Source organism: Populus trichocarpa, chromosome 17 (assembly GCF_000002775.5).
Source record: "Populus trichocarpa isolate Nisqually-1 chromosome 17, P.trichocarpa_v4.1, whole genome shotgun sequence".
Classification (NCBI taxonomy): Eukaryota; Viridiplantae; Streptophyta; class Magnoliopsida; order Malpighiales; family Salicaceae; genus Populus; species Populus trichocarpa.
In genome coordinates this window covers 2,050,351-2,075,719 of record NC_037301.2, presented here as the reverse complement: position 1 = coordinate 2,075,719, position 25,369 = coordinate 2,050,351, and the positions used below count along the sequence as shown (strand labels likewise).

At 34.8% G+C, this 25,369-nt stretch overlaps 3 protein-coding genes and 1 long non-coding RNA gene across 13 annotated transcripts in view; 2 read left to right on the top strand and 2 right to left on the bottom strand.

Annotated features, from left to right (window-relative positions):
- Positions 1-10,484, bottom strand: part of LOC18106927 (ATPase family AAA domain-containing protein At1g05910) — a 53,157-nt gene extending 42,673 nt beyond the window's left edge. For 2 of the 8 annotated variants that reach the window (XM_052448363.1, XM_052448369.1), the window contains exons 1-9: positions 10,336-10,484; positions 9,231-9,508; positions 8,917-9,018; positions 6,949-8,763; positions 6,674-6,862; positions 6,288-6,427; positions 5,564-5,809; positions 4,470-4,656; positions 4,273-4,338 (exon numbers count right to left, since the gene is read on the bottom strand). In XM_052448363.1, coding sequence (XP_052304323.1) covers positions 4,273-4,338; positions 4,470-4,656; positions 5,564-5,809; positions 6,288-6,427; positions 6,674-6,862; positions 6,949-8,763; positions 8,917-9,018; positions 9,231-9,449 — 2,964 coding nt within the window. In that variant the 5' untranslated portion in view covers positions 9,450-9,508; positions 10,336-10,484. Of the gene's footprint in view, positions 1-2,890; positions 3,423-3,922; positions 4,173-4,272; positions 4,339-4,469; positions 4,657-5,563; positions 5,810-6,287; positions 6,428-6,673; positions 6,863-6,948; positions 8,764-8,916; positions 9,019-9,230; positions 9,509-9,722; positions 9,797-10,335 lie in introns of those variants that run through there. The other 6 variants (XM_052448366.1, XM_052448367.1, XM_024588990.2 and 3 more) reach the window with 6 other exon arrangements.
- A 2,734-nt stretch (positions 10,485-13,218) lies between these two features.
- Positions 13,219-16,561, bottom strand: LOC18106926 (uncharacterized). 3 transcript variants are annotated; one of them, XR_002978559.2, is made up of 7 exons: positions 15,958-16,561; positions 15,515-15,864; positions 15,259-15,405; positions 14,863-14,923; positions 14,196-14,396; positions 13,830-13,970; positions 13,219-13,759 (listed from the first exon to the last, which is right to left on the bottom strand). It is a non-coding gene; the product is annotated as an uncharacterized LOC18106926 (long non-coding RNA). The 3 variants fall into 3 exon arrangements; XR_008057805.1 differs by having other exon boundaries at positions 14,196-14,923; XR_008057806.1 differs by having other exon boundaries at positions 13,219-13,747; positions 14,196-14,923.
- A 1,679-nt stretch (positions 16,562-18,240) lies between these two features.
- On the top strand, positions 18,241-19,434 carry LOC18106925 (3-oxo-Delta(4,5)-steroid 5-beta-reductase). The gene has a single exon (XM_024589296.2). It carries the CDS (start codon positions 18,241-18,243, stop codon positions 19,372-19,374), a length of 1,134 nt encoding a protein of 377 aa, XP_024445064.1. The 3' UTR covers positions 19,375-19,434.
- Positions 19,435-23,932: 4,498 nt separating this feature from the next.
- LOC18106924 ((S)-8-oxocitronellyl enol synthase CYC2) lies at positions 23,933-25,281 on the top strand. Its single transcript, XM_006372818.3, has one exon. The coding sequence runs from the start codon at positions 24,024-24,026 to the stop codon at positions 25,155-25,157; it is 1,134 nt and encodes a 377-aa protein (XP_006372880.2). The 5' UTR covers positions 23,933-24,023; the 3' UTR covers positions 25,158-25,281.
- Positions 25,282-25,369: the final 88 nt, after the last annotated feature.

Sequence of the window (25,369 nt, the reverse complement as noted above, 5' to 3'; positions counted from 1 at the left end):
AAAACGTGATAATCTGATTCCGCAAAATAAGCTCCTAAAAAAAATTTAAATTCGGTCCAATTGAACACAAGTGCCTTCTTATTGACATCATCCCATACGCCACAGGAGTGATAAACTGTTTCTCAAGGAAAGAAACCGGGGGGGGGGGGGTTTGAGAAGGTGAACAGGATGCTGTTTTGCTATAGCTTAATTACGCCGTGTAAAAGGGTTAGAATTTCCCTAATTATCAACCTGGTCTTTCATTTTCCTATTCCTAGTTGTCACTTAAAGGTCTAAATAGTTACAGAAAGGCAAATATTTGCAAAGATTCATTTGCTGGAAAGTGAAGGGCTTGATTGGCTTGATTGAGCTCATGAAATGATCTCCACTAGATATATATTCTTGGGCCCAAAGTTGTATCGTATAATCAGCTAGGAAACTTCTTAGTTGCTAGTATTATTTTGTGCCAAGATCAGTATATATCTTCTTAGTAGCTAGCATTATTTTGTGACAAGATCAGTATCTTCCAGAAATTTATGATGGCATGGCTAATCTGAAGTAGCATATGCAAAATATGCACGATAATTTAGAATTGATTATCTAAAATAATGATTCAATACGTAAAATTCTCCCCACAACTTTCTAGAGGTCTACGTGTGCATTGTATTATAATTTGCACTCAAACTATATGAAAGGGTTCAATAACTTCTATACCAAGCGAGTGGTATACTTCAACACCAACATACTTGTCAGTCAGGAAAAAATTTACAAAGCTATTCTATGTTATTCAATAAGAGAGTTAGTTTACATAGATATATTTAAAGTGGTTTAATGGAAAGATATTTAAAGGGAAAAAAATGCTTGAACTTGTAGCCTTAGCTTGTAGCCTTAGAGGCCTTGATAAAAGAAGTAGAAAAACATGCTCTCTAAAAAAAACTTTATGCTTTATCTGACAAAAACTTGCTCAAATTTAAGCAAGTTATGAAAAATCACATATAGGTAAAAAAGATTAATTTGCTACAACATTGGCCTCTTTATTTTTACAAAAACAACTAGCATGAAAGACCTTTCAAGTGAAATTATTTTCCTATAAGGGATCAACCTACTTTCATTTGGTGTGTTTTAAGAATTTATAACTCCTTTGAATCAAAATAGAATTATCCACTCAAAGTTATCAAGCGATCAAAGCAAATATTTTAATATCACTTCCTAAACATGTTCCTTCTAAAAACTCCCTCTATAATTATCACTTGAATCACCTCAAGGCGCATAACCATCAATAAAAATATAAGTTTATTTTTTAAAATAAAAATAATATATTTCTCACATATATTTTTTAACTATAAATTTTCGGTGGAGGTTTTTAGACACTCTCCTTGAAGGTGATATAGTTGGTATTCAAAGATTAAAAATTAATGGTAACGGGATAAATATTCAGGAGAGGACCGGAGGAAACAGTCCGGCAATGGAATCTCGTTTCACGGTTTACAGGATTCAGATAAGGAAACAAATGGCGCAGAGATTGTTTGTGCCGAGAATCTTGGAACCATAAATGATTACGAGGATGGACAGCCAAAATAAAGGAATCGACTTTGAAGCCCTAAGAAGGGTCAGAGTATCAAACTAAAGAATACCGAAGCTAGACCACAGGCCCAAACGAAAAGGCCGGAGGGGCCTAAAGGCAAACATGTGGGCCAAGATCGAGAGGAATTATTAGCTTCAGTAAAAGAAGCAAAGGAACAAGCCCATATTAAAAGTTCTTTGGCAGGCCCAAGCACAACTTCAGCCTGAGATGTTATACCAAGTTTGAATGGTGAGGCAAAAACAACCCTGTTTGGCATTATATTTCAAATGGGAGCGGAAAATTTTTAATTTTTTATAGAAAAATATTTTTTTATGTTTCTAAATCGTTTTTATATACTAGTATCAAAATTTAAAAAAATAAAAAATATATTATTTTAATATATTTCCAAACAAAAATCACTTTAAAAAACAATCATTATCATACTTTTAAATATCTTTATATATATATATATATATATATATATATATATATATATATATATTCAGTTTATAATTAATTTTGTTTACTAAAAAATACGTTGATAATACCCTTACTCTTTATGTTTCTTAAAAAATAATTCAATAGTCGGCTAGTTAAAACTTAAAAAAAAAAAAAAAGGAATTTAACAACGAGGCTTGCCCGGCCCCGGATGTTAAACCTAGTAATGTATTGAGACAACACCTTGAGGAGTTAGAAGACTCGGAGGGAAATACGACAAGAAATGATCCAATCAGGGCTTCTGTTTTAGAACGGCCCACATAAGTATCAATTGAGGGCTTGGCGCCTTCCCATCTGTTTTTCTTCTTGTTTCTTGAGTCGCTGCATTTTCTATTTTTTAACTTGTCTCCTATTTTAGCAGCATGTTTTTTTTTTAGTTTTTTTTATATAGATTTAGTTTTAAATGTTGAAAATAAAATAAATAGTTTTCAGACTTAATATCATAATTTTGATTCTCCGAAAAAATACTTGGTTTTAAATTAAATAAAATAATAGCTTGAATACCCTTTCGTCTCCTGTCTCTCTCTCTGAGTAGTTTGAAGTTGAAGATATTAAACAAACATCTTGGAAACTATGAAAAAATATTCAAGAATAGTGTCAATCAGAAAGAGACTAATTTATACCAGCGATGCTTTTGCTGAGATTCAAACCCAATTCTTGATGTGTCTGCTTCAGAAAAGATCCCACTTAGTCCTCCCTGTAAAAGAATGCCACATCGGATTTGCCACCAGCCATAACAAAACCATGGAGCTTGACAGCTTGTGAGGTCAAATAAGTTTATGGAAACTGTACTCTGGGAGAGAGAGAGAGAGAGAGAGAGAGAGAGAGAGAGAGAGAGAGAGAGACTGCTTTCACTCTAATTTTTTTGCATTGAAAAGAAAATCCCGACTTTACATCAGCTACCTGCAAGATTTCTTTTTTTTGGGTTCATTTTTCATTTTTCTTTTATCCTCTGGTTTTAAGGGGAAAAGGTATTGAGTTCAGAAGTTTGCAGTATTCTCTGCAAATTTCACCAAAAACCTCAAAATTGAGTATCTGGGGCCATCATCTTCGACTCCTTTGTCCTTGGTTTCGAAGATTCCCTTCATTATACGAGTGTAGAGCCTTTCAAGCAGTGGAATGCCATAATTTTCAGTGCGCTCCACGAAAAGCCGCTTGACGTAATCCACGTGGCTTGATACTTCGGCTTCTGACATTGTAACATCTTGGGATCCACTCCCTTCGGTATGACCAGAAGCTTCTCCTCCTGAAGTTTCATGTCGACTGTCATCGGCTGAAGAGGACTCAGGTCTGTCTGGATTCATATCATCTGCCCCGGCTTCCTCTGGCAGCTTTGCCTGCACTGAATCCTGATGCCGTGATTTATCTTCTGCTGTTGAAGCTGTTTTTCATGAAAGTATAAAATGATCAGAGAGTTGTATCCAAAGAGCGATCATGGCAAATTAAAGAGTTCAGTCAAAGAATAACATTAAATATAACAAATCTAGGAAAATTAGGAGTTAAAAACTTCAGATAAAGGGCACAAGCTGAAGAGAATGCTAGTTTGGAATATGGGCTGTGAGATCAAATTCATATATTGAATAGAAAAATTCGGATTTCTGGCTTCAGGATTTAATTGTCAATATTTACAAGAGGTTTTTCTAACTAGGAAAGGAAATTTAAAAACATGAACTACGAACAGGTCATGTCTATTATACAAGAAGTCGATGGCTGATATTAGTTTTACTTGCTACTGATCTATTACATCAGTATCCGCACCAAAATTCAACATGTAAAATGTGTCTTGCAACTTGACATGTTTCAAGACATCTTTCAGATAGGTGGGAAAAACAAACAGCAATATCACAAGGACAAAGTATATAGCTTTACCGATGAACATACCAGCATGAGCAGCATCAGCATTTTTCTTCTGCCTTTTCAAGGCCTCGTAGCTTTGATCCAGATTAACATCAGGCTGGACATTGCGTAGCCTGGCACTTGTTCTAGTAACTGTTCCAAGCTGCACAACTGGGGTTGAAGGGAAAATAGATCCCCCTAAGTCATCTGGTATTTGTACAGGACCCCCTTGAGCAGCAATCTTGTCACAGTAAGTGACAAGCGCAGGGTCCATCTGTGACAACATTCCATGCACCTGTAAAATATTATGAAAAGGGATTCATCAAATGATGCTTTAGGTGATAGGACAAGATGAGAGGAAAAATCATAGAAAACCAAAAGGCATGGAAACTTACTGCATCCCGAAGCTCATAACCTCTACTGACAATCCTAGCTCCATTGTAATCATCTCCATTGTACACCTATATTAGAAACATGCACGCCAAATTTAAGCATGAAATAGATGCACTGACCAGAGTTATAGTGGTGTTAAATTATTCAATGAAAGGAGAACCTAGAAATAGAATTAAATGAAGCTAGGAACAAAACACACCTTTGCATTGGTCACAATGAGATCAATGTCTTGCAGGAATCCTGAGCATGTGATATATTGACCAGAGTCAACACGCTGCAGCATGGTAGCCATGTCCATAGGGTTCTGGATTATAGAGCGATAGTTTGGAGCATCCTCGTCAGTGACAGGATAATGGAAGGCACTAAATCGTTTGTCATACAACATCCTGCAGCAAAGAAGTTAGAATGTTAAGTGTAAACAGTGAAAGGAAGCACAAATACTGGACAGAGACAACCAGCTTGTATGTAACAAGAAACATGTGCTGTAACAACCAATGGAGTGGGATGATCATAGGGTGATGTAATTTCAAATGCAGACAACATACCAGACCTTGCTAGGAAACCCCTCTCCTCTCTCTCACATGCGAGTGCACAGAGACATACAGTCTACTCGCCCTTTCTTGACCTTATCCCTCACCCAGACAACTTTTCATTGATTTCATTCTCTTCTGGATCTAAATCGTTCACTATATCTCTCATCTAGCTCCTCCCATCTCTCTTTGGTTTGTAACCACATACTTTACTCTACCATCCTCTTCATTTATTTTGAAATTTGATTCTATTCAATAAAAATTAGATTTGATTTGTTCAAAAGATAAGAGATTCAAGAGTGTCATGGGTATTGCCTGTGCGAAAGGCATAGGAGTACCAATTCCAAGCTCACCAACTTTTTTTTAACAATCTGCATTTGGCTTTAATTAACTAGACGAAGTGAAATATGCTCCATGACGTCTGCATTTTATTAGAACCCACATGCTGGACTAAATTGAGACCATTTCAACAATGATACAAAGTGAAACAACAATCCAAATTTAAAATTTCTTGTTGCATGAAGAAGCAAATTCCTTATTGCATTGCTTTGAAGTACCAAGCTCTACCATATCTGTGTTTTGTTTAGACCATTTCAATGTGATTTAAACTACAACTACAGTATTAATTATAAAATTTCTTGTTGCATTAAGGCAGTAAAATCACATCATTTTGGGGTAAAATGTGGTTTGGGGTAAAACCACAAGTGTGATGTCAACATTATATACCGATCTTCTACCCAAAAGACTGGGACTATGGTCTTACCGGTTGCAAATATCTCTGAGGCACATGCGCATTCGGCGTAGAGCATGCTGCTCAGCTTCTATCTTGGCTTTTAACTCTGAGGCCTTTGGGCCACTTGCCACTTTTTGTGCCTTGGGAAGTTCAGGAAGGGGTGCAGATCCTTGTGATTTCTTGGTCACGTCCTCCACCACAACTGATAAGGCAGCCTCAATTAAATGGTCAAAGAACAAAGATCTGTCTTCAGTTGATGGTTTCCCCACTTGATAGCTGACAACAGAAATTTAATATATAAACAAAATACTGGATTTAAGAAGGAAATTATTTGTCATCATGATTATGTAAAAATGGCTCACCAGGAAACAGGGTCTTTGCAGGCACCAAAGGAATGCCATGCATCCATTTAAAAGCAAGAGAAAAGGACTAAAGGGTATTATACAAGCTTGCATTGAAAGCCTTTTGATGCCTAAAGATTGTCTTCCTATCAGCTATGGTGGATTACAATGATTCCAAGAAGTCTTAATATAAGCATAATAAGGTTAGATAGTCCTTTCTGTTTGGGCAAATTTGTAACATAATCTTACTTTGGAAAAACAAGAATGGATGTCTAAAGTATGATATTAAAATGATGTTTAAAGTAAAGAATTTAAATTTAAGAGCAACATTACTAGCTAGAAAAGTTACATCATAATGATTAAAAGCAGTACAGGGATTGCAACAGACAATTGCTTTCAAAAATAAAACGTACGCTGAACGATGGGGAAATACCAAGGATGCACCATCAATTTCAGCAAGTGGAGATGAAGAGCTTCCAAGTAATAGAATGGGTAAGTCTGACGGCAATTCTTCTAATAAAGTGAGAAGAACAGCCCTGAGCTGTTCATGCGCCTGCAACATCAAGTTCGTAAAGCTCAGAAAAAGGATGATGCAATGAGATCATTGACTTTAAGGTGCTTAATCAAAAATACATCACTCAAAAATCAGAAAGTTTAAGCAAGCATGGTCAATTGTTTCAGGTTAGACACAAGAACATGAATGACTCCCTTGAATTTGTAGGGGAAAAAACAGTGCATGTGATACAACAAAAATTTTACTGCATTTTCCTAAAGTTAGCAGAGGGAGGCATGTGCTTACGTTATCCCACCAAAGATCAAAATGAGGTATGTAAAGGATAGATGGCGTTGCTCTCCGTGCTTCACCAAATATGTGCACCAATGCTTCCTCTGGTGTCTTTGCACTGGGATCTGAAAGCAGAGATGGAAGTCCAAGAGAATGAACAGGAAATTTCTCCAGTTCATGTAACACTGCAGGCCCAAGATGATCCTGTTAAACTAAATCAGTAAGTACTCTTAGTTCGGTGTTTACATAATGATCAATATTCAAAGATCGAATGGTTAAAAGATAATTACCAGACCAGAACCTTCACAACCACAAAGCAGAAGCCGTGGCCTAAACACAAGAGGAATTGCAGATCCATAGGAAAGCATAGAAAGTTTGATAAACTCGGATGACACAGCAAGAGGTGGAAATATATCGAATAGGCAATTCATGGCTTTATGGAGATGACTTTGCAGACATGGTGCGACTACTAAAGACAATGGCCTAGAGTGCACAACAGCACCTCTATGAGCTGCAGGGGTAATTGTGGACATGGCTTCAACAAAATGATACTTTTCAACCTTTACAGAATCAACATCTATCACAAACTTATCATCACTTGTGTAAACTTGAGGGTATTTTTCCCGGAAAGCACGGATGGCAGCTTCAGTGCATAATGCCTTTAAATCAGCACCACAATAGCCGACACAACTAGCTGCCAGTTCTGACTTTAGCTCCTTTGAAGGAGGATGCTTCCACTTGCGGGTGTGAATGTCTAATATTTCAGCACGGGCCTCACAACCAGGCAAAGGAAAGTTAAATTCTCGATCAAACCGACCAGGGCGACGCAAGGCTCCATCAATGGCATCAACTCTGTTGGTTGCTCCAATCAAAACAACTTGTCCACGAGAATCCAGACCATCCATCAATGCAAGCAGAGTAGAAACAATAGAATTGTGAATCTGCTCTTGTTTGCTAGATCTAACAGGAGCAAGTCCATCTATTTCATCAAAGAAGATGATGGAAGGCTGGTTCCTTTGCGCCTCCTCAAAAAGAAGTTTCAATTGCCTTTCAGCCTCACCAACCCATTTGCTGAGTACATCAGCACCCTTGCGCATGTAAAAGCTAACCTTCTGGCCAGCTTTTGAAGCAGCACATGCTAGTGCCCTGGCAATTAAAGTTTTCCCAGTACCAGGAGGACCACATAACAAAACCCCTCTTGGCGGGGTAATGTGATAACTGGCAAAGAAATCTGGATATAACAAGGGAAAGAAAACCATCTCCTTCAGAGCATCAATATATCCTGAAAGCCCACCTATGTCATCAAAACTTACACTCTCATCAACCTGTAAAGGTTGGATATCTGCCCCTCCCTTAGAGCTAGGGCCAGCAGTTTGCACACCAGAAGTCAAGCTTGCTAAGGCATCACCTTGATGGCCCCAACCAGATGCAGCAACATTCAGTCCCCATGCTGTCGTCCCATGCATCTCTAGTCCCCCTAAGAGCCAAGGTGGTCCAGATCTGCTCCCACCTCGAGCCCAAGGAATAGCAGGACCTTGGTCTAGCTCATCCACAAGAAGGGAATCATCAGAATCTTCTGCTCTTGTTAGACGATGATGCTTGTGAACCCTTGATCCCCCCTTCCTTACATCCCTATTGATCTTTGTTCCCATTCCTTGATGCAATACCCTTCGAGGAGATCGTGGTCTTTGCTTACCTTCCTCCATAGAGAGCCTACGGACTTCTGCGCGATTTCGGAGATCATATCTCCTCCTTCCATCCTGTTCCTCCTCCTCCTCTTCACCTTCATCATCATCTTCCTCGCCTTCGTCCTCACCCTCTCCATCACCCTCATCATCATTCTGACCATCATCTGCATCATTATCATCAATATCGTTCCCATTTTCAGTCTCATCTTCGACAGCCTTCTCCTCAGAAGTATCTTGCTCATCCCCAGAGTCTAAAGCCAATGGCTCTGTTTTGATTGTTCTTGAACGACGGGGCCGCAATCCTTCACGTCGAGGTGTTGATTTAGTCTCCACAATTTGTTTACGCTTGGAAGATGATAACTCATCTTGACTTGCACTATTATGAATCCGATTCCTCAAAGGTCGAAATGCAGGTCTCTGAAAAATAATGTTACCCAAAGCTTTACATGAAGTGGAAAATGGAGAACAAATCATTTTTACCATCTAAAACCTAAGCCCTTAGAAGTTGAGAAAAACTATAGTAACATGTATACACAAAAACTGAGGGCTTGCAAGAGTATAGATTCTAACCATCAAGTCTTCATCCTCTGATCCAGAACTATCCGTGTAATCTTCAAGATGAGCAGAAAGCCTCCTCTTTCTTGTTGAGCGTCGAAGATTGGTTGGAACTGACTGCGAGAGAATCAGAAACAACATAATGTCATATTTTAGAACATATAACATTAATAAGAATAGGGAATCACGGAGTAATATAATTAGCATTAAGAGAGGAAAAATATTCTATAAACTCATCATAATAGCATGTTCAGCCTCCATGAAAAAGTCCCAAAGACAGAAGAATAAACAAAAAGAGAAATGAAGTTAAAGGAGATATGAACACTTACATTAGCATTTGCAGCCCGCACTGCCCGGTTACCCAACATCTTGGCAATCCGAGAAGCTGCAGTCCTCGTCTTCGTTTTTCCTTTCCTAGGCCGGATAATGCTTGGGGTATAATACAAGTATGTCCGGCTAAACACTTTTGGTCTTCTCCTAAGCCTATCACTAGTCCGCACAGGCCTTGCAACTGGGCCATCTCCTTGACCAGAACGTTTTGTATACATATGCAACGAAACAAAAATCTATCTCCGTTGTCTATGCTCTCCCATAAAATTAAAAACACCTGACCTCAACAGAAAAAACAAAAAAAAAAAACCCTCAAGTTTAGGATCCAACCCCTACGATTAATAAACAAATAAAAAAACCCACAAACATAAACACAATTTATTAAGCTCACTCATAGAATACCGTTATTTTTATTTCTAAATTCTGATCATCTTTTCAGCACTACCACAAATTTAACAAAAATTCTGCTTTTCAAGAATAAAAACTCGTACATTGCTACACATTGTTCTCCTTCTCTCACTTTCAACTTCAAGCTTCCAGCAGAATCAACAGGAAATTCAATCCACTTCAAAAACACACTAAAAAAAAATCAGTTCCTTCAAACCTCTAAATTCTTAACTCGCTATCTAAAACCCCTAAACAGCTCTCCTAAACACAAATTACTAAAACCCTAGCAACCGCAAAATCCCGATAATAACTCCATTGTTCAGCAATCGCAACAGGCGTGCTTACACTCTAACATAAATACTCAAAAAATTCTACCATATAAAATTTACTAAACACTAATTATCCTCATTTAAAATGCCCTAAATTACTCTTATACACAAAAATCATCAAAATAAAATTACTCTAATAACTAATTAGCACTAATTTCGATCATTTTCAGTAATTTCCGCATAAAAACATAAAGACATGTGCAGATTTTTATTTCAGTAACTAAGGATTTCACAAAAAATCAATGCATGCAGAGAGGATAGACAGCGGAAATTAAAAAACAAATCTCTTAAATTTAAAAAAAATTGAACATTTACATTTTGAATAATCAGAAAAATCTTTGAAATTTTTTAGGGGAAAAGGGAAAGGAAAGGGACGGTGGAGATTTACCTGATCAGAGAGATCTGTCTAGAGAGAGAGAGCGAGAGAGGAGAAGAGAGAGAGGAGATAAAACCCCAGGGTCATGGCGTTTCTCAGAGAGAGGGGGGGTTTTCTCGGATTTTATAAAAACCTAAAGAGAGCGAGTTTTCGTTATGGTGACTCAGTGAGTGAGTTTAAAAGGATAGAGAGCGAGTTGACACATAGCTTTAATTTCTATGTGGACGAGTGTGTGGATCCTACTTGTCTCCAGTCCCGGTCGTTAAGTGCCACGTGTTTTATGTTTTTGCTGAAGAGTCTTGTTGTTAAAGTAATGAACCCAGTTGGAGGTTGACACGTGGAAGGAAGCTTGATTTTGGGTGACGTGTGAATTGGATTTTTGATGTGGCGGAGGGGGATTGAGTGGGATTTGGGAATATTGTGCAAACGGGTACACCTGATGTTTTTACTTTTTTTTCTATTTAGGAAAATATTAAACATCGTATACGTGTATTATTTCCATCGTGCATGTTTTGTGAACGTGATTCATCAAGTTTGGTTCTGTTTAATGGGTTGTTTCAAAATCTATAGATTTGTTGTAAAACTCGAATTCGTCTGATAAATAATTAATGCAAATTAATTAACTCATTAATTTTAAAATAAAATAATATTATTTTGATATTTAAAAAAAAAACAAATGGAAGGTTATACTATATGACATGTTAGATTTGTAATTAAATAAATAATAATAACAATCATTATTTTACTTGAATTTAATTGATGGGACTAATTAGGTTAAAAATATAATATATTTTTTTATTTTTAAAATAATATATACACACACACATTAGTGATCTAATAACCCATGAATTGATCTAATAATCATGTTCAAATTTATATTTTGAACAAAATGATAATAAACTCTGAATTTGACCAAGCAAATTATATTTAAGGAAAGTTTGATGAGGAGAGAAATGAAGGGAAAGCTTTAATATATTATTTTTTTTCCCTTCATGGTTAGGAGAGTGCACTCCTTTTTTTATTATTTTCTAGATTCAAACATTAAAATCAACACAACAAAAAAATTTATTAAATTTCTTTAAATATATCAAGTAATAAATTCCTCCATGTACTAGGTTAAGAGAGAGGGTGCACCATTAAAATTACTCAAAAAAAAAAGAAAAAAAAAGAACTTAATCTCGATCGATGCAAAAACTAGCCCAATGATATACCATCAAACTTAAAAGGTATGAATTATGTGAGCCATGAGAAATGTATTCTGTCTCCAGCAAGAGATCAACCATGGAAATGGCATTTTCTTCACTTCCTAGTATCCAATTATAGTATCCAATTATAGTACACAAAAATAATACTGGTCTGATTTTAAGTTTACTTTTTAATGGTTACGAGTTTAAATTTTTTTAAAACTATTGAAAACTTATATAGTCATTAACTTCAAAACCTATAAATCAATCGAATTGCATGCAAATCAGTCCAAACTATAACGCTAATAAAAAAAAATTACACTTCTCGGATTTTGAGTTTACTTCTTAATGGTCACGAATTTAATTTTTTTTTAAATTATTATAAATTTATATAGTCATTAACTTCAAAACATATAAATCAATCGAGTTCCATTCAAATCAATCCAAACTATAACGATAGTAAAAAATAAATTACACTTCTCGCTATCGCGTCAACTATCAGCATGGCGTATCTGATTCAGCACAGCACATGCAATTTGAAAAATCAGATTGATAATTGTGTAAGAAACTCTTAATTCTCTCAGCTGGCCCCTGTTTCCATGTCCACAAGCAGTGTTCATGGGACTTTAGCCAAAAGTTAAATGAAAAAAGGAAAAGATTTTAACAAATCTTGCTAAAGATATGAAAACAGTGGAGACGATGACCACCCATTTTCCCCATATCGCTTCTCCGCAGTAGAACAAGGCTGAGATGTAGAACCATCTAACCAGACTGGGGAACGTTTGTGTAAGGCTAACAAAAGGCAAGCTTCCATTTCTGACGAACATCATAGTTGCACATACGTATTAAACACATCCAGCTGCTTTCAAGAATTTGTCTAGGGGCTTGAAGGTGGTAATCTGAAAGAATTTTGTCCGTACTGGAGTGAGCAGAGGGAAAGCTGATCAGGTGTTCTAATTTGCTCCTTAACAGCTAACTTCAGATCACATTGCGGCAACTCCACTTTCTAAATAATGAATATTTTGCAAATTAACTTTATCAGCACATAAATTATGGTGGGGACATTCACACATTCAGTAGATTATACGAGTATATTATATTAATAGAAATGATATAGAATGGTCCAACTTATTATTTTTTTGGATGAAAGACTGAGTTTATTTGGATCTATTTCATTGTTTTTTTTTTATTTATTTGAGTTATTTATGTTAAATGATTTTAATTGATGAGCTAGATGTTTTAGAATTATGTTATTTATATATTTTTATTTGAGTTTGCATATTTTCCAACCCCCATTTTTTTTTTCTCTAAAAGCTTTTTTTTTATTGTTTTAATTCTTTTTTGTTTATTGCTCCACGTCAAATTATGGATTCACTGAGATAACAACATATGAAGGCAAAAAGGCTCTGAGGCTAATCAGGCAAAAAATTATAGTGGGGCCCTTCAGAACAGAGAAATCCAAAACCAAAGTGAAGGACAAAAGACCAAAATTCACCAACTTTCAGGAAACTTCCGGATATCTCAAACTTCAGGTATTATAGTGAAAACAATGATGGTGATAACTAAATTTGATCAAATATTGGCGTTAATGTTACTGTTCTTCTTGGTGTTGCTGTTTTTAGTGACAGTTTCAATTTTAATGTCACTACCACCAAACCTGAGGACTGAAGCAACTGTGTTCTTGCAAAGGGACAAAACAAGACAGAAGGGAATCAATTCATTAAGCATGGTTTGTATCTGTAAAGTAAACAGACTCACCACATCATAGACTGAGGTGTCTTTCTTTTCTTCTTCAATGGGGAAAACCTTGGCTTCTGCTTGAGGCTTAAAACTATGCAGTATTGACATTTTCTGCTGTTTCCCAGTTACAAGAGCTTCACACTGACTCTTCATCTGGTCGCAAGGAACAGGTAATTTTAAACTAACTCTTTTCTTTTTTGAACTTTCCTAAATTTGCAATTTTCAATACATTCCAAAACCATTCCTTGCTAAGGATCACGGATCTAAACAACATAAAATGGGAAAGAAATGCAGCCAAGGAATGACATTTCCATGCACCAAGCAGTTAAATGTCGAAAAAGAAACGAAGAAACAGGAAGTGCTCCCCTTACTGGTTCCAGAAGTTCTTTGACGCTTAGGATGTCAAGTGTATGGATAGATATTGATGTTCTGAGACCTGACTGGCTTCCATTAAGTTCTGTGAAGGTTTCATCATCTGTCAAGGCAGCTGCAGGCATGATCTCAGAGACACCCTATAAATTAAGTGAACTGTCACCACGGATGCTAACTGTAAGATGGAAAACATTAACTTAATGATGTTACCTCCTCAAATGCCTGAAACTCCATTCGGGCAAGAGGGGAACATGGCCTAGGTGTATCCATAAACAGGGGAGCTCCTGATGGATATGCATCATCAGGTGAAAACTCCTGCAGAAGTTGCTGTTTTATGCCTGATAATTCATCCTGGAAAAAAATGAAAAAAAAAGGAGTGAATTTTGATAAACACCGCAAATATAAATGTGGCTAATTTTGATAAACACCGCGAATATAAATGCCTGATAATTCATCCTAATATATTCTCTAATTTTTACATGACACAAATGCCGCTAATCCTATATCAGATCTAGGAAAGAGGGATTCACTAGTGATCTTGTTAAGAAATTGGATAAATATAAATAACAATATCACCTCTGATAATTTGACAAATTTTGTCATGAATTGGGATGTCAGGGTTTCCTTCAAATGACCATTATCTGCTTCCACATGTGAAAGAGATTTTAAAGCAGCAACATCCTCCTCCTCCGATCCATATGCTATTTTCCCGTCATCAGATTCTACATAAACAGCCTGCAGCCTGATATCTTCAACTAATTCAAGATAAGGGTTGGCCTGCCATAATATTCATAAATTGATGCAAATATATTAACAAAAGCTCCACGGGAAACATGTCATAGTCATAGAAAAACAACAACAAAACATTTCCTTCTAAATGGTAATGGAAAAGTAAACTAAATGTTTTTTCTGTTAGATAGGATTTAAAAAAAGGAATTAGCTCTGGAAGATTTCCTGCCCTTGCTGCAAAAATAAGCATGAATGATGCCAAGGTGAAGAGAGACCTTCCACGAGATTGTTGCAGACCTGCTTAGATATGGATGCAAGAAACAGGTATGGGAAGTAAAGTGCACCAACATAACCAATCTAATAATTTCAGAAAATAAACTTCAAGAGCAATTAAGAAATCATAAATCAGGGATCTTTTAGCCAAAGAGAAAAGAGGAATTAGAGAGCAAATGTTGTCAATCCCTACAATCAAAACATATTACCAATTTACCATACACTAACAGATTCAGCTAACCTTCTTGAGCCAGAGAGACTGCCAGCTGAAAACACCGAACTAGTGCCATGTGACTTGAGGCCTGTATCCATCAACAAACAGGCTAAATATAATCATCAAATAGAAAGCATAAAATTCTTCAGTTATCTTAAACTGGGTGATTTGAAAGAAATGGCAAGACATTAAACTTTTTTTCTGGCTATGCGGAAGCCCCTCACAGCAATTTTCTTCTCCAGATTCAATGTCAGTATCATTGCAAAAGATAAAAAGGTTGATAAATAGTAAACTGAGAAAAAATGTTGCTGGCTTGAAGTATCATTGCAAGTTCAAAAGATTCAAAAGGAATTGCCAGATATACTTTGATAAATTAAGAAATATTATAACTGTGAGGAGATTGAAGTAAATGCATCCTCTCACCTTAGATCGTGTGGAAAGCAAAGTGATATTATAAGTATGGCTCATGGCCTCAAAATTTGTGGGCATATTCTCTGCAGATGTTGCCTGAACCCATAATGATGAAAGCAAATGACTGATTTGACGGCTACTCAATCGAAGGGAAGTTAGCTGCCAGCAAACATTCAACTACATGAGACCATTTATAAAGGATGTGAAATGGAGATCCCAGCTGAAAACTAAATGAATTCTCAAATGCAAAATCTTTGGAGCTCCATACCATTTTTCCATCTGGGGCAGCATGCCAGAAGCTGTTTAAATGATCATGAGAATCATGTTTTTCACCCACATTTGAAATTGAATTGCCTTCTTCCCACAATTTTCCATCCACGGCATCAACATTATCTTTGCTTTCACCCAGAAAGGAGAAACCTTACTCCTCTTTTGTGATGCTGATGCACCAAAAGTTTCAGAAACAGCTTCAGAGGTTTTCTTATCCTGGTCTGACCAAGGAGAAAACAAGGATGGCATGAGCAAGATAGAGAAAACACTGTGTGCTCCAAATCTAGTCTCATGGTCTGGGTGGGCCATTGCCACAAGCAATTGGTGGAATAGAGCATCAGGAAAAGCCTGAAACAGTTTACATAGCATAACCTCAATTCTTTTCAAAAACAACTTTACATGCATATTAATATAAATTATGGTTAAGGAACAACTGCAGACCTTATCTGAGAGCTGTGAGATGCGTTTTAAAGCAAACTGAAGATCAGCATTCCATCCATCACTGCCACCCCTGGGGTTGGAAAATTTGGATGAATTTTGCAGGCACTTTTGTAAATGTTTCATCAAGTCAGATATTGCACCAATGATAGCAACTGTGGCTCGCTGCATTGAGCTTTGTCCAAGTCGTGCTGTGACATTATAACAATGTCTACTTGTAAAGAAGGTTGTATGGCAACACTCTTATGATCCAAGTGCTTGACCAGGATAGATAATAGCAAATGCGAATTTTCTCCTGATGATAATATAACCATATATCAGTTATGTCTACAAAAGGTTATTTGAATTACAGTCTAGGGTATCCAAAACCACATACGCAACAGCCTAAAGAGATGGCGCATCAAGTTCCAAATGCAGCCTGTTTCCTCCAGAAGTGACTGCAAAAATGTCAAAACAGGGTAGACAACTCCTTTTTCTAGGGCCAGTGATTGTTAGCATCGAAGTTCTGGAACAGAGGTTCAAGGACACGCCTTATCTTTGCTGCTTCATTCGCTAGTCTAGCCATATTACATAGACATACCCTAGACCAGTAGGATGGACTCGTGGAAGTATCCCTGTTGTAGAGGTAAAGGAAGCGAACTGTGCTGCGTGAACAAAAGTTATTGCCTCTAGACACATTGGATGGAAAATGGGCTTACATTACTAGGCCCAATTTAATAATTAAAAAAATTTAACTCAATAGGTTAGCTGAATAAATCAAGTTAATTTCTTAAATCTAAGATTTATGTTACGAGAGTATAATAACTAAATAAAAAAATAAAATATTAAAGAATAAAATTAAAAAATATATTAATTAAAAAATCAAAAAAAAAAAACAAAGCAATCTTTCAATAAATAAATGCTTTATAAGAAAAGATATACTAAAACCCCTCCTCTTCTAGTTCTTGCTAAATGACTCTAGCAGTAGCATGCTTAAATATAGTATTCAGAAACATGAAAATGGAACCCAAGACCTAATCAAGTGTCCCTCTACTGTTTCTTTTTTACACTTTGGTCACTTTTTTCTAGCTTTTCTGCAATTTTTATTTTTTTTTTTCATCTTAATCACATCACATGATCATTCATCATCCTTGATTGCATTGAGGGGATCCTTTCTCTTAACGAAAGTAGAGAAAAAAATGGCTTGAATGCTACCCTGTCCATGTTCAAAATACATTTGTTTAGGGTTGAATATTACTTGGATAAAATAAGAAAATAGAATACAGTAGCATTTGGTGTTCTAGTTTTAAAAATACGTTTTATTTGAAAATATATTAAAATAATATTTTTTTAATATCATTATATTAAAACGATCTAAAAATTAATATCAAAAAAATAATTTAGAATAATAAAAATTTAAAATTTTTATAAATAACGATTGAACTGCAAAAACAAAAAAATCGGCAGCAAATCACTCCTAAGAAAGGCATTTCAAAAACTCATACATGGTTAATTGCATAAATCCTTTTTGCATTTCACTAGATCATTTAGGAAAGGCCTGCCCCATCTTCTTCCAGGGAAGGCATGAATAGTTAGGTTATATGAGTTGATAACCTCAAACATCCACCTTATTTGATTAGTGAATATTTGGCTACCATAACAGATCAATTAAGTCATGGATTTATCATATTAATGTTAAAATTATTTAGAAAAAAAAAATCCAAAGCCCACTATACTAGCAATGGAAAAACCAAAATTTGATTTGAAGTTTCAGAGACTTTGTAAATTTGGTTTATTTAATTTGTTGTTTGATCGATCTGCCATTATGTTGTTGGATTATTATAACAATTGGATTTCAACAGGCCGTCCAAGAATAAGTGGGTTTGGTTTATTTCTTGTTTGATTACCAGTGTCATTGTGTTGTTGGATTGTAGCTAAGCAGCCGAAGGAGATATAGAAGGTAAGATAAAAGACTTGTTGCGTAATATTAATTATTGGAAATATTCAAGCCATTAACATTTTAGGAGAGGAATATAGCCAGGCCAGCCATTCTAACAATGCAATATTTGTCTTTTCCACTGAGGATCTGGGTTAATTAGTTTAATATTTGAAGGACAATCTTACATTTTATGGTGGAGGAATTTGTTTTTACTTGAACAACAATATTTACAAGCACAATTTCTTTTGGAATGGCTTGCTGCAGAGATCAGTATCCATGCATAAATTGGCTCTCTCTCATTTGTGTACTTCAGTGCACGCATGCTAGCTAGAACATAACCAAAAAGCTTGTATCTCTGTGCATGCTCTATGGAGAAAGAAAAATCTCCAGATATATTAGTTGCCCTGATTGTGGGCGTCACTGGCATGGTAGGATTTAGCTTAGCAGAGGCTCTAAAGCAGCCAACAACTCAAGGTAGCCCATGGAAAGTGTATGGCGTAGCAAGGCGTCCCTTGCCAAGTTGGTTTCCCTCTTCCTTGATCGACTGTTTCCTATCTCTCGATGCCTTAGACCATGAAGATACTAAAAACAAACTCTTTCCTGTAGCCCATGAAATCACCCATGTCTTCTGGATTTCCAGAAAACTTCGCGACAGTGAAGAAGTAAACATCTCCATGAACTCCACCATGCTAGCAAACGTGCTTAATGCACTCAAATCCGCTTTCCCTTCAAGGCTCAGACATGTCACTTTGCTAACCGGAACCAAACACTACATGGGTCCAATATTTGACCCTTCACTTAGAGGCCAGCTTGTCCATCAGGAGCCACCTTTCAAGGAGGACCTAGGCAGACTTCCCTACCCCAATTTCTACTATGCCTTAGAAGACTTGGTTGTCTCCTATTTGCCTTCAATTACACACTCAGTTCATCGCTCATCAATAATAATAGGTGCATCTTCAAGAAGTCTGAATAACACACTGCTTACTCTATCAGTTTATGCTACAATTTGTCGATACCAGGGGTTACCATTTCTATACCCTGGGAACAAATACATATGGGAGCACTTCTGCGACATGTCTGATGCAAGGGTACTGGCTGAGCAACAAATATGGGCAGCAGTGACTGAGGGAGCTAAGAATCAAGCCTTCAATTGCACAAATGGTGATGTTTTTACGTGGAAGAGTTTATGGGGAGTCCTGTGTGAGGTCTTTGATGTTGAGTTTGTGGCCTATGAAGAGAATGATGAGAAGTTTGATTGCTTAGCGATGATGAAGGGTAAAGGAAAAGTGTGGGATGAGATTGTTGAGAAATACGGGCTGTTTGAGACTAAGATGGAAGATATTACTTGTTTTGAAGCACTTAATGTGGTTTTGCATTTTGGGTTTCAACATGTCTGTAGCATGAATAAAAGTAGAGAATCTGGGTTTCAAGGGTTTGCTGATACACTAAAGAGCATTCCGATGTGGGTGGGGAGACTGAGGGACATGAAAATCATACCGTGAAGATGATGTCCACTCCAATCTATGCTTAGCTTGTTTCTTCTCTATGTAAGAAAAATAATGCAAGAGTCCAATTAACTAATGATGCAATGTTTTTCATTAAATGCTATTTTTTTCTCTATTGATTTCTAGTTAAATTATAAATTTTATGTTGTTTTTCTATTAGGTTTAGGATTCTAATTTTTATATATTACATTTAAATGCACTCATTTTATTTATTACATTCTTGTCCACTGCTTAATCTTTTATGTTTTTTCTTTGCTCAAATATCCATTTTCATTCATTTCAAGTTTTTACAACCATTATAATGATATGTTAGAAGACTACTTATATTATTTTAGTTTGATTCAACAGTAAATATAATAAACATTATAAAATTAGATATTAAATAATTTTATGTAAAAAATTTTAATTTTTATATATCATTTTATTTACTCATACTGATTTATTTTTTAAACTAATTTATTGATGATCAATAATCATCGTAAAAATTTGCTTAGAGTACTTTTCAACATTTCCGGTCAAAATAGTGTGATTATATGTGGAGTTTATATCAGAAATCAATGTTTTTTTACACGTAAAGTCATATATTATTTTTCTTAGAATTATACTTTATTAATATTATTGTATCATTGTTTTCCTCCTCAATTTATAAAAAAATTATTTAAATAATTATTTTACCCGGGGTTAATATTTCATTAATTTATTCATTATTTTATTTCATCTAAAATTTAAATTAAATTTCTAAAGGTTTTCATCCCAATAGCAAATTTTTCTTCTTAATTATCATTTCTCTATCAAAAATTGTCTGTTTTAGTACTGATATACCAGTGTTAAGCTGAGTGTTTACATAAACGATGTTTTGTATGAAAAAAACAAAAAACAAAGAGAGAGAAACAAACCTTTCCAGTTTCCTCCCATACTTAAGTGTGCCTTTCTTTTCTTAAATAGCCATTTTTTTTATTGATTTTAAAATAAAATTCTCTTAAAAATAAATTTATTAAAATAATAATAGTTAATAAATCATCTAATTATCAGAGTTTTTAAATCTGGCCTGATAGTCGACTCAACCCAAGACCCAGGTCACCAGGTTTTGATCGGGTCATCGGGTCATCTAGGTCTACCTGCTTTTTTATATAAATCAAAACGATGTTGTTTTGGTAAAAAAAAATAGTCAATGGGTTGCAACTGGGTTTTTGACCGGATCAACCCGTTGGGTCACCCGAATTTTTTACTTTTCTTAATTTTTTTAAATCCGGTTTGGTTCCAGCCCTGGGTCAGCCGGGTCCCGGATCAACCTGTCGGGTTGGACCGGGTTTTAAAACTATTCTAATTATGTCATGGTATTCCAGAAGATTATAGCTTTATGACAATATTAACAATTATTTTATGATTAATTATATATTAACATAAGAAGTTTTTTTAAAAAATTCTCATTAATATTCAATAAAAATATAATATCTATCTTGTTATTTTCTCATTGTAAACTTTTTTATATAATTTTCTCATATTTATTATTTTTTATATTTATTCATAGATGTAGATGAAATTATTAATTCATGGTTTTTTTAATTTTTTATTGAAACTTGCTGCTACAATCATAATATTTTTTTTTATCTTAAGAACAATACTTCTAATTAAAAAAAACACGTTTTTGTTAAAAAAGAAAAGGAAAGAAATACATAGATAAGGAAAGAGGATTTTTCATTAAAAAGATATATTATTTCCTCTTTAATTCAAGTCATTTTTACTCAATAAATCATGATGCTAGCAAAAACAAAAAGAGTATGTTATTGTCAAAAACAAAACAAAACAAAACAAAAAATACATGAGTGAGAATCTGGGTTTCTAGGGTTTGCTGATACACTAAAGAGTATTCCAATGTGGGTGGGGAGACTGAGGGACATGAAAATCATACCATGAAGATGATGTCCACTCCAATCCATGCTTAGCTTATTTCTTCTCAATGTAAGAAAAATAATACAATAGTGTAACTAATTAATGATGCAATGGTTTTCATTAAATGCTATTTTTTTTTCTCTATTGATTTCTAGTTAAATTATAAATTTTATGTTGTTTTTCTATTAGGTTTAGGATTCTAATTTTTATTTATTACATTCTTGGCCACTGCTTAATCTTTTATGTTTCTCATTTGCTCAAATGTTCATTTTCATTCATTTCAAGTTTTTACAACCATTATAATAATATGTTAGAAGATTACTTATATTATTTCAGTTTGATTCAACAATAAATATAATAAATATTATAAAATTAGATATTAGATAATTTTATGTAAAAAATTTTAATTTTTATGTATTATTTTATTTACTCATACCGATTTGTTTTTTAAACTAATTTATTGATGATCAATAATTATCATAAAAATTTGCTTAGAGTTTTCAGCATTTCCGGTCAAAATAGCGTAATTGTATACAGAGTTTATATAAAAAATCAATGTTTTTTTACACGTAAAGTCATACATTATTTTCTTAGAATTATACTTTATTAAAATTATTGTATCATTGTTTTCCTCCTCAATTTATAAAAAAATTATTTAAATAATTATTTTACCCGGGGTTAATATTTCATTAATTTATTCATTATTTTATTTCATCTGAAATTTAAATTAAATTTCTAAAGGTTTTCATCCCCATAGCAATTTTTTCTTCTTAATTATCATTTCTCTATCAAAAATTGTCTGTTTTAGTACTGATATATCAGTGTTAAGCTGAGTGTTTACATAGACGATGTTTTGTATGAAAAAAACAAAAAACAAAGAGAGAGAAACAAATCTAGGTAGATGGATTTGGCCTTCCGATCTCATGCATGCCTCGGGTTTTCTTCGACGCCAAGCGCACAAACCTTTCCAGTTTCCTCCCATACTTAAGTGTGCCTTTCTTTTCTTAAATAGCCATTTTTTTATTGATTTTAAAATAAAATTCTCTTAAAAATAAATTTATTAAAATAATAATAGTTAATAAATCATCTAATTATCAGAGTTTTTAAACCTGACCCGATAGTCGACTCAACCCAAGACCCAGGTCACCAGGTTTTGATTGGGTCATCGGGTCACCCAGGTCTACCCGCTTTTTTATATAAATCAAAACGATGTTGTTTTGGTAAAAAACAAATAGCCAACGGGTTGCAACTGGGTTTTTGACCGGGTCAGCCCGTTGGGTCACCCGAATTTTTTACTTTTCTTATTTTTTCTTAAATCCGGTCCGGTTCCAGCCCTGAGTCAGCCGGGTCCCGGATCAACCTGTCAGGTTGGACCAGGTTTTAAAACTATTCTAATTATATCATGGTATTCCAAAAGATTATAGCTTTATGACAATATTAACAATTATTTTATGATTAATTATATATTAACATAAGAAGTTTTTTTAAAAAAATATCATTAATATTCAATAAAAATATAATATCTATCTTGTTATTTTCTCATTGTAACCTTTTTTTATATAATTTTCTTATATTTATTATTTTTTATATTTATTCATAGATGTATATGAAATTATTAATTCATAATTTTTTTTATTTTTTATTGAAACTTGCTGCTACAATCATAATATTTTTTTTATCTTAAGAACAATACTTCTAATTAAAAAAAACATGTTTCTGTTAAAAAAGAAAAGAAAAGAAATACACAGATAAGGAAAGATGATTTTTCATTAAAAAGATATATTATTTCCTCTTTAATTCAAGTCATTTTTACTCAATAAATCATGATGCTAGCAAAAACAAAAGGAGTATGTTATTGTCAAAACAAAACAAAAAATTACATGAGTGAGAAAAGATAATTTTAGATAAAAAAATAATTTTTTTCTCCAGAATTTTTATCATACTATGAATATCTATTTTAATTTTCATATAATTAAATAAAAATAAATTTTTAAAAGCACTACCTTAGTATTACATACTATATATATCTTTGAATATATAAAAAAACTTGAGAGTTTCAGATTCAAAAGATAGTACCGTTTTGTTGTTTTTTTTTTTAATGAAAAAGAAAAAAGAAAAAAAATAGAAATGGAGCCTGAAAGAGAAGACTATCTCCATCAAATTTTACTGGGCTGACGTTACATTTTGATTTTGTTCATCCGTTTTTGGATTAAATAATTATAGGGCATTTTGACAATTCAATCTCGATTTCAGGCCATTCATTTCAGGGGGGGTTTGGCTGCATTTCATCATATCAACGTTGTAAAGCGATCGATCATTATATATATATTTTGGCATTGTCTTCTAAAATATTTTTTATTTTTTTTTAGTTTTCAATTAATTTTTATATATTTTTAAATTATTCTAATATATTAATATTAGAAATATTTTTTTAAAAAAAATATTATTTTAAAATAAAAAATGTTTTTAAAAACAATTTTTTATCATACTTTGTAAACAAACAGGATACTTTCAAGAGCATGCTCAGTATATCTAGAAAAAAGCTTTAATTAATTATTCTTGTTGTAGATAGCATAGCATTCCATAGCCACAGAATTCCCGTTGTTTATTCCAAGGATGTATGGTCAATTTCTGAGGATGTATATATGGTCAGAAATTAAAAAAAAAAAAAACAAGATGGGGAGGATTTCTTATCTTCAAGGATATCTCAGTGCAATGCTAGGGCCAAAAAGAAACATAATTGGGCATTCTTTATGAAGAAAGAAAACTCTTCAGATGCATCAGTTGCCCTGATTGTGGGTATAACTGGCCTGGCAGGATTTAGCTTGGCTGAGGCTCTACAGAAGCCAACAACTCCAGGCAGGCCGTGGAAGGTGTATGGCATAGCGAGGCGTCCCTTGCCAATATGGTTTCCCGCTTTCTTGGTCGACGGTTTCATATCTCTTGATGCCTTAGACTGTGCCGATACAGCAAACAAACTCTCACCTGTGGCCCATGAGATCACCCACGTCTTCTGGGTTTCCATGCAACACCATGGAAATGAAGAAGTAAACATCTCCATGAACTCCACCATGCTAGCCAACGTGCTTAATGCACTCAAATCCACTGCCCCTTCAAGGCTCAGACATGTCACTTTGCTAACCGGAACCAAACACTACATGGGTCCGATATTTGACCCTTCACTTAGAGGCCAGCTTGTCCATCAGGAGCCACCTTTCAAAGAGGACCTAGGCAGACTTCCCTACCCCAATTTCTATTATGCCTTAGAAGACTTGGTTGCCTCCTATTTGCCTTCCATTACACACTCAGTTCATCGCTCATCAATAATAATAGGTGCATCTTCAAGAAGTCTGAATAACACACTGCTTACTCTATCTGTTTATGCTACAATTTGTCGATACCAGGGGTTACCATTTCGATACCCTGGGAACAAATATACATGGGAGCACTTCTGTGACGTGTCTGATGCAAGGATGCTAGCTGAGCAACAAATATGGGCAGCAGTGACTGAGGGGGCTAAGAATCAAGCCTTCAATTGCACAAACGGTGATGTTTTTACGTGGAAGAGTTTATGGGGAGTCCTGTGTGAGGTCTTTGATGTTGAGTTTGTGGCCTTTGAAGAGAATGAGGAGAAGTTTGATTGGCTGGGGATGATAAAGGGTAAAGGCAAAGTGTGGGATGAGATTGTTGAGAAATTCGGGCTGTTTGAGACTAAGATGGAAGATATTACTTGTTTTGAAGCACTTAATGTGGGTTTGCATTTTGGGTTTCAACATGTCTGTAGCATGAACAAGAGTAGAGAATCTGGGTTTCTAGGGTTTGCTGATACACTAAAGAGTATTCCAATGTGGGTGGGGAGACTGAGGGACATGAAAATCATACCATGAAGATGATGTCCACTCCAATCCATGCTTAGCTTGTTTCTTCTCAATGTAAGAAAAATAATACAATAGTGTAACTAATTAATGATGCAATGGTTTTCATTAAATGCTATTTTTTTTTCTCTATTGATTTCTAGTTAAATTATAAATTTTATGTTGTTTTTCTATTAGGTTTAGGATTCTAATTTTTATTTATTACATTCTTGGCCACTGCTTAA

Bases quoted from the DNA above. Each gene is read 5' to 3' on its own strand.
- LOC18106925 (XM_024589296.2), top strand. From the start codon at position 18,241: ATGGAGAAAGAAAAATCTCCAGATATATTAGTTGCCCTGATTGTGGGC.
- LOC18106924 (XM_006372818.3), top strand. From the start codon at position 24,024: ATGAAGAAAGAAAACTCTTCAGATGCATCAGTTGCCCTGATTGTGGGT.